Below are 12782 nucleotides of genomic sequence, written 5' to 3' on the forward strand. Positions count from 1 at the left end.
ATTTGTGTTACTTGCTGTTTTTTATGTGTGGTGTTAGGATGCCTTTTGGATTCTGTCTTACCTGTAGCACAGGTTAAACAGATGTGGCTCTCATTTCTTGGTTGAACGCATTACATCCACTATTTGAGGATCAAGCATTTATCAGTTTTGCTGATAAATTTGGATACAGCATTGATTTCTTGTATGCATGTCTTGTTTTGCCCTCCTTTATCCAGAAACTGTGTATTAATTTGTTTTCTGTTTTGTTTTATCTGTGCATTGGGTCGTCCTTTCTGGGGGAGCGACAGGGACACTGAAACTGAATGAAATGCTAAAGAGTGACTGAACCTGGTTACCCCCAGTAGGTTGCCAGCCACACCCCAGAGAGACAGTGGAGATGATGGGCAGTCTACCATTAAGATGTGCCTTTTATTTTTGTTTTGCTTTCCTTTCTTTCATTTATCTTTCCTTCCACACAGTCACACACAATGAAATGTGTAATACACATTGAACACAATTCTTTATAACATAGATGAGGCCAGATTAGTTAGCCAGACTGGGTGCAGTCCCATAACAAAAGTGACAAGACATTGATGAATAAAACATCCCAGCAAATTCAGATTACAACAGTTCAAATTTTATTTTCCGTCTACTACTTTTTAAAACTGAAGGTGACCTTCAGTGTGTTACCCAGTCCTTTACCACCTTCAAGAAAGGCAATCCATTCTTCCAAAATACTGGATAGGCAGAGGTAATGTGGTTTAAGCACAGCCATGAATGACTTCACTCACAGTTCTGTCACCCTGCTTCTTGTCTACCAGTTCAGGGGAGAGGCAGCTCGGAATATCTCCAAGAGGAGTCTCTGTGTAGGATGTCTTGGAGAAGGCAACCCAGTCACCACTGACAGCCACTCCATGAGCCTGGCACAGCTGAGCAGTACGGGGTCGTTCCAGGGCCAAGAGGTAGGAGAGGTGCTGGAGGGGGAAGCGGCAGTTGCGACTGCTGTGTCCGTGGCTGTAGAGCATCAGCAGCTCTCTGCGGCAGGCCCCCAGGTGACGGTGCAGCGCACAGCTCTGCAGGAAGTCCAGCCTCCGCGCCATGCAGAGAACCCGCACCGGATTGCGCTCCAGATGGGCCCGGTTAACCTCCAGCGCTAGGCACACTGCTGGAGATGTACGCACCCGCTTCGGCAACTCCAGAGCACGCTGCAGAGCACGGGCAGAACCTGACACCAACAAACAAACCAAGACCAAATTTTGTCCTGTGAGCAACTGTAAAACTATGTGCCTTTCCACAATAACAGGAGCTCTACAACAGTTTAGTGTGAAAATGACAGACAGGCAGCTGGACAGAAGAGAGGAGCAAGTGATGGGATCCATGGCTGAGAAGTCTCTTTGCAAACACTTAGTTTGATCTCAGACTGAACCAGCAGTCAATGGAGGCATGGACATCAAGTCAATAACTACATGTTACCAACCCAGGTTGTAGAGCAGGTTGAGGGCCTGGAACTCCTCCTGGTGCTGGTGCTCTCCACTGGAATAACAGTCCAGCAGCCAGCTCAGACACTCTTGCAGGTGTGTGTCATTGATACGTGGGTCATAGAGCCGCAGTGGTTCTTCACATAGCCGATACGAGGCGTAGAGCAGGAAGCGTACAGTGCGCTCTAGCACAGCCACGCACTCTGGCCCAGACACCCTCTGGATGACCATATCCTGACGTACGCAGCGCAGACGGTCAAAGACAAAGTCATAAACCTGTAACACATCACAGCCGCAAAAGTGTCACCCACTGCATGCTTGACAAAAGTGACCAGTTACAGATATACTCCAGACCATTCGCTTACTACCCAAAAGGAGCTTGATTCATAGGCTTTGACTGGGCCTAAGAATAGCATAAAGATACTTTATTTTTTGATACACATATTTATTTTCATAAACAAATGTATCCTAAGAAATTTGCACCATTGTGGGAAATTATTAAAATGATCAATGAAAAGGACACGTGATATTCTGCTCAGGATTCAAGCATTATCTTAGAAAGCAATTTTAGAACCTTTAGTAAAGTTACATATAGTCACATCCAAATTTATGATACTGAATAACACACAAGCAAGACACGTGACCAAAGGTGAATAACTGGACAACAGAATAAAGTCAAGAAAGCTCCACCAGCCTCGTTCCATGGCTGCAGTGTGGGGGAGGCCGCGATGTCATCGACCAGGAAATGCACGGTCTTGAGCAGCACGGAAGGGGGACGCAGGTCACTGGGTCGCGTGGAATCCTTGCCTGCCGCGGGACGCGAGTATTCCTTCACGGTACGAGATGGGTCAGCCTTAGGCATCCGGTCCCTCTCCGTGCCTGCTAGCATCTCAAAACGGTGCAATCGCCTCTGCGCCTCCCTCTCCCGGAGCTCACGGGCGGGGCACATTGACATGCACGTACCCCTGGGCTCAGACGGCTCAGCCTTGCTCTGCACTCCTTCATTGTTCTCCTCTTCATACTGCTCCTGCCGCCATTCCCTGCCTCCAGCCCGCCCCCCTCCTCTCCTGCGGGAGTGGGAGCCACTGTACATGGAAAATGAGGTAATCATATTAATGATATTTCATTAGGGTGACCATACGTCCTCTTTTTCCCTCTTTTGGGGACCTAAAAAATTGCGTACCAAAAAGAGGACATGTCCAGGAAAAAGAGGATGTATGGTCACCCTAATTTCATACACGCATGAAAACATGAAGAAGACAAATTACAAATTACCGTTACAAATTAAAACAGCGCTATAAGCCACATTTTAAGTAATACTTGCTACAGCCCCAAGCTTACACTAAATATCAAACACAGTCACAGGTAAGTCTGTAATGATTCAGTGATCCTGTGACAGCCAGTGATGTCTCTCAACATTTCAATAAGAGATCAAAGATAAAGGACCTGGCAGTCCATGAAGCGAGTTTTAAGAATTTGACGAAAAGTGGTGACCACCAATCATGGTGGTAGGTAACGAGTTAAAACTATCCACCACTTGTGAGCTCTGGAACCGAGACAATTAACAGAGGCAGCGGCACACGGGCACTGAGGAAGAGATGAGTAAGTGCACAGCAAGAGAATTAGTTTGCGACATATGCAATGCTAGCTACAGTATGGGCACTGAAGATGTGACTTTATTATATGAATAGAGGTAATTAGCTTGCTAGCCGCAGTGACAGCAAATAGTAAATAGATTTAACTAAATTTAAAGGTAGGTGTTACGTACATTTGTAATACTGATAATAGCGTTCTACAAATTATTACAAATACAGGACAATCAAGTGAGCTAGCCACATAGATAAGTAGTTACAATTAATAACTAGTTAAAATCACACAGTAAGTCAGAACTAACCACTTGTAAGTCGCTTTGGATAAAAGCGTCTGCCAAATGAACAAATGTAGAAATGTAAATGTAACCAGCAAGCTTGTTAGCTAGCTAGCTATACAATACAGTGCTAGTTAACTAGCTACTGGTGGCGGGAAAGGCCTTTGCTACCAATCTAACTTAGCAAATTTTTCTCCTTTAATTCAGATTCATTTATACAATTCCTAGAAATATCTTAATTACGTTTTGCTAAATAGTGTCACGGAACCTTTGTATCATTAAAAGAGGTAGTACACTCACATGCGATAGTTTGTTTTCCTGCTCATTGGTGGATCCCTGAAATTACGACGTCACCGTCACAATGCTCCAACCAGAAACACTGCTCAGAAAAACCACGCGCTCAGGGTTCATCTCCGGTAGAGCTTCGGAGTTCCGGTCAGTTTTTCCAACCTTTGTTTCGGTGATTGTGCTAGTTCAACAAACCAGGGAAAGAACGCCATCTTAGTTTTATACAATACCTTTGACATTGTTACGCGATTTACGTCACATCCCGAACATTACTAGCGGTAAATCAAACGGAAAACGTATTTGTCAATGAAATAAGATTTTGCCAACTGGTTGCCACCTTTTCCAAAACCCGCTCTTGGTGAGGGGGGATCCTCGTTGACAGTCGACATACAACGGACAGACACAGAAATGTTACATTTGATCACAGTAGTGGTGGAGTAGCGTTGAATAAATGTTTCATCATGAAGCGCACAGACGCCGAACACCATCCGATCCATGACACCTGATGTTTCAGCTGTAGTTAACACTTCACTTGCAGTGCAAAGAATAGGACTGGAAGAGTAATACAATGAGATTTCTTCAGGTAAATTTATAGACATAATATGAAAAAATCAAACAAATTGTTTACCTTTAAACCTCTTCTACCCAAGCCTTTCCTTTGGTGTGCTAAGCTCCAATAGCAGAATTTCCCTTTACTACACAGAGCTATGTTCAGCTCATTAGAAAGTGGCAGGACAACATTAAAAAAAAAAAAAAAACAACAGGAACACATTAGTCTACCCAAAGAAATTAAATCATTATCAAAACTACACAAAATGGAAGACTACCAAAAGCAGCTTTTAAATCAAACATAATTATCTCCAAATAATTTTAAAATGGTATACAGGTACGTATAATAGTATCAAACGCTCATTCAAGGCAAAATACTCCACTCGGTTTCTTAGCTTCAATATTTTGTAATCAGTTAGTTCCACTTGAATTTCTAGCTGGAAGTATGCTTCAGCGTGTAATGGCAGGGTTCTACTCCAACCTCAGTTTGATCACATGTAGTACTTAAAATGCTCTTGTTCTACACAAGTACATCATTTACCACACATCCAGGAACAAACTCTTATATATACTTGCAACAAGTTTAATGGTGCCTGTACTTAGGTGAAACTTCAAAGCAAGTGGAGGAATGCTATAAAACAAAAATATCATCTGAAGTACTTTTTTCTGAAGTATATTTTTAAAAGTACACACATACACACACCATGCAGCCACCATGCTTTGGTCATCCCAGGTTTCTCCTCGAGCACTACAGATTATGTGCTTTCTGACAGATTACCATAGAGGACAGCTGTAGTTGTTCAAAAAACAAAAACAAAAAAAAAACAGAAAATGAATTAAACTCACTGATCAGAAAGCCAGTCTAAACAAAGGGTTAAAGTTACCATTCATTCAATGCTTCTGGTGACTATTGCTCATAAATTATAGAATTAACACTTTACAAATATTGTATCAAAGACAACTGATTGTAGTTATAAATGAGCCCTTAACTTTGAAATTAAAGGCTTTTAAATGAAAAAAATTAAGAATTGGAATTTAGCTTTAAGGGGTATTTGATTTATAAAGCATTGAATAAAAATGTTACTTTTGATTTAATATGGAAAATTTGATACAGGATTATTACACATAAAACTCTTCTTACAACAAATCATGTCTTTGTATATTGAATACATTAATGACTGTCATGCCTTTATTATACAGTGGAGTGTGAGCTCACAAACTCGAACTATCTATGAACATAAATCAGCTTCACAAAGGCCAGAACAGGTAAGTTTTTAACCTTGAGCGTTGCTCATTAATCTTTCTAGGGAACTCTGAGGCCATGTCATTCTCACCCTGAGTTCTTCGTGATTCATTTTATTAAATGTTTTTTGTGCATTCCCAGATATGGAATTGCATAAAAATACAAGGAAATATTTGTATTCTGACATCATTTATTACTTTAACCATTGAGTATTTTTGTCATCGGTGAAGTTTTATTGGGCGTGTGATGAATCCAAGTCGTTTAAATATTAAATAAATTCATAACATTAATAGTGAGTACAAACACATCAAACTGAATGCTGACTGGTGAGAAAGGAGCACCTGGGGGGTGTGCTTTGGCTTGCTTGGGAACGCTCTCCAGGTGAAGGCAACAGCCTCAAATGTAGACTCCTTAAGAGAATTGTTCTGTGGACAGATATATAAGCAAGATACATAATCATTTGGTCAGGTTTTTTTGTGACATGTTTGTGTATTCATACAGTATAATGGGATGTTTAGTTACAGAGCTTTGTGTCCAGTACTGTCTATACCAACAGCCTCACTGAGGGGTGATGGATGACATCTGACTAGTAAGAGGAGATTCTGTAGAGTACTTGTATTATTTCACAGCAGATTCCTGTTTTGATCATTACAATCTAAGATTAACTATGTTCAAACAAAAAGCAAACAAAATTAAATCAACCATAACCTAAGGGCTTCAACAGATATATTTGAGACAGCAAAAAGAATGAGAATGTTTCTCATGGAAATAACTTACGTCTTGTCACAGAAAACGAGTCTTCACCATTCTCCTGGCAGCTACAGAGAGCAAGCTGGCTAACAATCTAATAAGGTTTAAAATCAAACAAACATTTTTGCTTAGCTACCTTACTAACAAATAAAGTTGAAAATCTTAAATTGGAATTGAACATAAAAAATTAAATTTATCCTTAAATAAAAACCAAAAAACAAAAGAAAATGAAAATGCTCTGATACAAAGATGTCAATATAAGTGCTGAAGCTCATTGATCTTGTCAATGTTTTTGGGTCCAAGGAATGAAAGAGAACAAAGAAATAATCATCCACAAGCAAGTGGCCAATACATTGGGGATCTTAGTTAATATTGATAGATGAACACCATTTTGGTTGTGTTTCACAAGTAAAGCTGCAGCCTCTCTGTCCTGCAATCTGCTGGGTCATCTTGGACATTAGAGCACGGAAACTCTGTTAAAAATGGAGAAGACGGCACCAATAACAAGATCGAAGAGGTACAGAAACGTTGAAACTTGGAGTATCTTGCCAGCTAGATGGTTTAAAAATACTTGTGGTGACCTGGAAGGGAGGCCCATCTATCATGGTTGACAACATGCAGCAACAGTAAGCAGCGGTTGAGTGAACAAGAGCACTTTCATCTGCAGCAGATAATGTTAGAGGATGCAGAGAAGAGTTGGAGAGTAAGTACAACCTCTTATAGGAAACAAGCCATTAGCAATGATTTTGCTTTCACTATTTTAATACCTATTCTCAGCGAGATAAACCAACTGACCAAACTATCCTGAGGGGTCAGACAACACACCACATTTTTGGTTTTCATGTTTTATATAGGCTGACACTCAAAGCATTTGAGACTGCCTGACTGATCACTCAAATGAACACATCTTTTAATATTTCGATCCAAATATATTAATCATTATTTAATTTTGCTGAATACAGAACTGTAAGAACTTTAGCCTGGACACCAGAAACATAAATGAAAATGACATGGTTCTGTCCAGAACAAACTGGAAATAAGAACAAATGTTTTTCACTGCTGTCCTGAAGATGGACTGAGCTTGCTTGCTGCTGTCTTCTATGATAGCTAGCCAATTAAGTCACTGGCTAGCTTGATAAGGTACAAAAATTGACAAAGCTTGCTGGCTAATTAATGCTACAACATGTTAAGTTAGGTATCCCAGAGAAATAATCAGAGTAACCTTAAAGCCTGACTTTTTTTATTCTGCACCAAATCTTATTTGAACTGACAGAATTTGTAGCTTCAAGCAGCCACATAATAAATGTTTATGTTCCATCATTTTCATTTCCCTTCTGCATTACATTATCACTAATGCCCCAGTGCCCCTAATAGTAGGCTACTTATCATCATTGGTCTGTCCCATCCGGGTGCTGAAATTTTATCTTATCCATCCTATAGTCTGCTGCTGCCTTCAACTTGCAGAGTATTGTGGTTAATATGTCAAGCACAGCCACTATGGCTATGATAGAAAGACCCCTGAGAGTTTTGCTTTTAACCAGGGTAGTGACAAATCATGTTATTCAATTAAGTGAAAGTGGAATGTTCGAAGAAATCGTATTCACAGTGTCAAAATGCATCAATTGTATCAAAATGATTGATAATATAGTCAATTGTTTATTGTCTTAGAAAGGCTTGTAAGTAGGAATGTAAATAGTACTGCCTCTTTAGTCTTATCTTACTGTTACTATTATTACTTTTGTAAATGTCTACGCACAGACATTTGGTGAATTGAACCTGCAAATTGGTGTATTTGTATGCTTGAAGAATTTTTGTTAACGTCAAGGCTCTGGGTGGATTTATTTTCTAACTAATTTTATTGGTTTAGGCTATTAAGCCCATTACGCCTAATGGTTAATAAATGAAATTAGGTCGTTTAAAGCTCATTTAGTGAAACCTAAATAAGTTGCATGCCTTCTCATGTAAATAAATTTGCCAGGAAAGGCTCCTGGAATTTCTGGACTGACAAGACTTGCGCTCCTTATAACTTTCCTTTTGTTATTACTATCTTAGCAATGACAGTACTTTGGATAGCCATACCACTTTTAACGTGAAACACTATTAAGAAACTATTAAGTTCATTGTATGAATACATAGATATTTTTAGAAGAACAGCTCTCAAGTAGTTATGCGGTGTCTGTTCGACATCGGACGTAATTCTGTGTCGGACGTTCACAGGAAGAAGTTTCGCTAGTTCAACGAGGTTCCTACCTAGGTGGCTAACTTAGTGTTTTAGCAAGAAGATATGAATAGAGCTTTGCTAATGTTTGAAAAATACCAGTGACAGTTATTTCTGCATATATTTATGCTAGCTAGTTAGCTTGCTATATGTTAGGGGAGACTGTCATGGTAGGTTCTTCCTTATGAATGTGTACTGGCTAGCCGCGAGTTAATTGGAAGCCAGTCGTTTGGTTAACGTTAGCTATTTAGTGATTCGCTGATGCCATGTGTTTTTGGCCATATTAGCTAGCCACTTGTGGATAGCTGTATTTTAATTCAAGATCGTTATCCGGTTCGATTTACAGCTAAGTTGTGAGGTGATGGTTTTCTCGTAGAATAGGCGTAAACGTGTTACTTACAAACGGGAGCCGTTATTATGATTATGGTAGCTCCTTCCAAATGTTGTATGGCAACCATATCATCCTATTTATCTAGCGGTCCCACAGTACATATACCATTATATCGTTATCTTAGCTGTCATTAGCCTGTCAAAATCAAGCCAAAATCAAACTTATATTGTGCTGGAAGTCGCTCTGGATAAGAGCGCCTGCTAAATAATTGTAGTGTAATGTAATGTAACGATGACATGTGCTTAGTGTGTAGACTTTACCCTTTGTTTTTATACCTAATGCGTGGTACTTTTCTATACTTGTAGTCACCGAACGTTACAGATTTTAAACAATTGGTCCAGAGATTCTACGTCCTTCAAGCTGAACGGGTAGAAGCTTACAGACTTTTTGAGGAGTAAGTAAATCTAAGATGGGCGTCAAGAGTGTACACACCACTCAAAAAGGAATGCTTTATATGTACAGTATATGGAATGTTTTGCTTCGACGTGTAATTTATTCTCAAATTTGTGGACTTTCTGTGGCAGGGGCCATGAGGCATACCTGAGAACTGGACCCCACTATGATTTTGAGCACTACAAACAGCTGGTTCATGAGATAACCCAGGCATTCAGTGGGATATCAAAAGAGGTGCTGGAGATCAAGGAGCGACTGCACCAAGACTTTGATCGGCCAGATCTCTCAGAGCATATAGAGAAGCTGCAGATCAAGGAGAAGCAGAAGCTGGAACTGGTAGGTAGACGTTGAATCCACTTTGAACTTCATGTCTAAGACAAGAGAGTACAGAGGTGTCATTATCAATGTGTTAAACCAAGAGTTTGGTTTTAAGTGAGCAAGGTGTCAAAAATATAGCTTTGCAGATAATGGCCGTAGAATGTGAGAAATTCTGATGTAAGAAGAGTGGGTTTTTGTAATTTGGTTTAGCTCTATGCAACCCATCAGCCATATCGTCATTCAATATTCCCTGCCCTTATTTCTGAAGCTAATTTGTGCTTAGACTTGCTTAGCATGTGGATCAGAGATTTCCAGAGAAAATTGGGTGCTGTTGAAGGTTGTGTTGGTGGGCTAGTAGAGGACAGTTTTTTCTCTGGACCAAGCAGAAAGACATTCACCGATGGTGTGATGGAGACAGTGTGCTGTAGGAGACAACCAGGTTTTTGGATGAGATATTCAACCACTGTGGACTTGAGAGATCCCATAGCATTTTCTACAAATAGTAAGGGGGTCCAAATATGGCCATCATCTTTAAATATAAATAGTTCAAATTCAGCTGATGTGTAGTTATCCTCTTGGAGCAAAATGGCTGCTGTGGCTGTTAGAGACCCCTCCGCCCATTCACTGTAAATCTTTGTGGGGCCCATGAAAGGTGTTGTATGAATCCATTTTTCATTTTTACTTGTTATTACATAGATTGGGATATAGTAAAGCCTTTTTACTGTGGCCTCTTTGCAGTAGTATTGACATTGATTTACTGCATTATGCTATGTTTTGTTAGCAAGCGAGTGTAAATTCAGTTAATACTCAGTAACAAATTTTCAAAGTTGGCCACATGTCCTCTGCTATTATGTCTTCAAAGTCTTTGTATGCGCTGCTGTGAACTTTTGGCTGTGTCGCCAAAATTGAAATTAAACATTTTGAAATAATTGTATGATACAGTGCATTCTTATTTTGTTATATGTGTTTTTTAAGCATAAATGATATGTTTCATTAAGGTGGCTCTTAGATTTTTTTCAAGTAGACTTCAAAGAATTATCTTGCTTACCCCAAGCCAGTTTTTCTTTCAACCACAAGGTGTCAGGATTCTACTTTGCACCAAAATGAATATGCTGCATGTGGGATAATTGCTCTTTAGGAAAGCAATGGAAGTACACTCATGTATGCTGCCTCTCAGTAATGGAAACATCAGTAAAAAAAAAAATTAGTGCTTTTATGACAAACAATGGCAGTCTAAATGTTTTTATAAAGAATGTCTGAACAATGTTAATGTAAGATACTTCTGCAGTGGGATATTGGATCTGTAAGGGCAAGTCAAATGTCAGCTTCACTACAAATGTTTTCATTGTTTTATTGTTCATAAAGGTTTATTCAAATCAACTGCCCATTCAACTGTCAGAAATTCAGTTTTAAAAAGATGATGTGTGTGGAATCTGCTTAGTCAAGTAGGGTGACCGAGATTGCATTGTGCTTGATCAGTGGTTTTCCAACGTTTGAAATTTCATGACTGCAGACAGCCAAGCTGCAGCTGGCAAAGCAGAACGCCCAAGATCACCCAGAAGATGAGGGCTGTCAAGAGAGGATCCAGGAAATCAGACAGGAGTAAGAGCAGAGTTCCCCTGTTTGTTACTCTGTAATGCTATCAGTATGTGCAGGCTGGATCCTCCAGAAAAACACACAACCCACAAACCATACATAGGGCAGACCTTTTATGCTTTACCATATCTGCAATAGCCATAGAAAATACACAGTCAACGTGAATCAGAGATACACCGTATGCTTTGCCAAGCTTTGAATGATCCTGCACTGGTTGTGTATTTTTTTTTACCAATAAAGGAAAATGTAGGAATATTAAATAATGTTTAAAAAAAAAACACTCATGTCAGATGTTTGTTGATTCTCTTTAAGTTGGGTCTGCCCGTTCTTGATGCAAGAATTCCACAGGCCAAATCAATACAGTGTTATTTGTTAATGGTTAGGTCTTTATTGTGTAATAATGATCTTTATTGTCTGTCAGGCCCTGTTTTATGAATTACTGAAATGTATGGAATCTCCTCATTGAATTAAGAGTGTTTGACAAAAGGGGATTTCTTCAAAACGTAAAATGCTTTAACAGGCCTTTTCTGGACCGTACCCAATTACCTCATTTGTTGTCATCTGTGCCATTTAAAAGGGCATGGTACCATCATGGAATACGTAAGTGGGGAATAACACAGTCACTGATGCCTTTTGTGATGCACATTTCCTCCTCTTCTTCCTCCTTTCCAGTATAATAAAAAACAAGGAAGCGCTGAGTGAGATTCTGCAGGACTTCAAATACGACTCTGAGGAGTGTGAGTGACATCTATTCCCAGGAGGCAGCCTCTTTGACAGAGATCGATGGACTCCTCTGCTGCAACTTCCTTCTTTTTTTATTTGTCTAAGTTATTGATTCTTATCTGGCTTCAATCTTAATACCATCTACCTGACGACTGCAGTTTTGTGGTACATCTAAAGGTCACTTCATTCAGATTGTCTGGGGCTCTGGCAAAAAGCCTTTTTCCTGGAAATGCTGCGAGAGGATGCTTACATTTGAATGTTGAATATGGCTTTTCCATACAAATACAGTAAGAGCTGTATTTCAGCATTCCGTCACCTGTATCAATAATTATGCATTTTATATTAAAAAACATTCCATTGCAGATTGTATTATTCTTTACTGTATTGTTTTATAAGCAATTATTGCTCAATTGACATTAGCACTGTTATTGCTACCTACACATAACTTAGGGAAGGAAACATGATTTTTAAATATGGTGATACTATTCAATACAAAAATAAAGGCAATAAAAAAATGTCTTCATACATACAGTCATTCACACAGTACATACAGTTCAGCATCATGGAGGGCCACTGAGAAGCATCCAATGTTGGCCCACACCCTGCTCCAGATGAGCTTCCACACTGCCAACAATTCACGCATCACAAAGTCAGAGGCTGAGTGATGGATCTCTGTGTGCTTCTTCAGTCCCAGGTTCTGCAATAGGTGATTTGTAGGCAGGACAGGGCTTTAAATCAGTCTTCACGCTGAGTGCAGTGCAGATGCCATCCTCCCTGTCCTTTAACCTCCCTTTCACAGCTGCTGTTGGACCAGGTGGATTCAATGCTCCCGAGTATCACTGGGACAACTTGTGAGAAAAGAGGGAATACAGTACCCAAAATGTTTTACTTTACATGCTATTCACACCCACTTTTCAGTTTGTGTAGTAAGAAATGAATTGGAGCAGTCCTTGCTAAGGAATGGGAAATTCAGAAAATCAATCTGCAGT

The 12782-nt window shown here is 39.8% G+C and overlaps 2 protein-coding genes across 2 annotated transcripts; one reads left to right on the forward strand and one right to left on the reverse strand.

Moving 5' to 3' along the window:
- Positions 1-411: 411 nt before the first annotated feature.
- On the reverse strand, positions 412-3813 carry sac3d1 (SAC3 domain containing 1). The gene is made up of 4 exons (XM_036522612.1): positions 3625-3813; positions 2152-2542; positions 1457-1733; positions 412-1204 (listed from the first exon to the last, which is right to left on the reverse strand). Exons 1-4 carry the CDS (start codon positions 3648-3650, stop codon positions 741-743), a joined length of 1158 nt encoding a protein of 385 aa, XP_036378505.1. The 5' UTR covers positions 3651-3813; the 3' UTR covers positions 412-740.
- Positions 3814-8368: 4555 nt separating this feature from the next.
- rex1bd (required for excision 1-B domain containing) lies at positions 8369-12095 on the forward strand. Its single transcript, XM_036521760.1, has 5 exons — positions 8369-8542; positions 9069-9157; positions 9288-9492; positions 10988-11076; positions 11743-12095. Exons 1-5 carry the CDS (start codon positions 8522-8524, stop codon positions 11813-11815), a joined length of 477 nt encoding a protein of 158 aa, XP_036377653.1. The 5' UTR covers positions 8369-8521; the 3' UTR covers positions 11816-12095.
- Positions 12096-12782: the final 687 nt, after the last annotated feature.

This window comes from Megalops cyprinoides, chromosome 2 (assembly GCF_013368585.1).
Source record: "Megalops cyprinoides isolate fMegCyp1 chromosome 2, fMegCyp1.pri, whole genome shotgun sequence".
Classification (NCBI taxonomy): domain Eukaryota; kingdom Metazoa; phylum Chordata; class Actinopteri; order Elopiformes; family Megalopidae; genus Megalops; species Megalops cyprinoides.

What these genes read in the sequence shown, in the direction of transcription:
- sac3d1 (XM_036522612.1), bottom strand. Translation starts at nt 3,650, where the DNA reads ATGAGCAGGAAAACAAACTATCGCAT. An exon ending in AGGAAAACAAACTATCGCAT is followed by an intron (nt 2,543 to 3,624) that starts GTGAGTGTACTA and finishes TTCCATGTACAG; the next exon opens with TGGCTCCCACTCCCGCAGGA. An exon ending in CACTGCAGCCATGGAACGAG is followed by an intron (nt 1,734 to 2,151) that starts GCTGGTGGAGCT and finishes GATGTGTTACAG; the next exon opens with GTTTATGACTTTGTCTTTGA.
- rex1bd (XM_036521760.1), top strand. Translation starts at nt 8,522, where the DNA reads ATGTTAGGGGAGACTGTCATG. An exon ending in GCTTACAGACTTTTTGAGGA is followed by an intron (nt 9,158 to 9,287) that starts GTAAGTAAATCT and finishes TTTCTGTGGCAG; the next exon opens with GGGCCATGAGGCATACCTGA. An exon ending in ATCCAGGAAATCAGACAGGA is followed by an intron (nt 11,077 to 11,742) that starts GTAAGAGCAGAG and finishes CCTCCTTTCCAG; the next exon opens with TATAATAAAAAACAAGGAAG.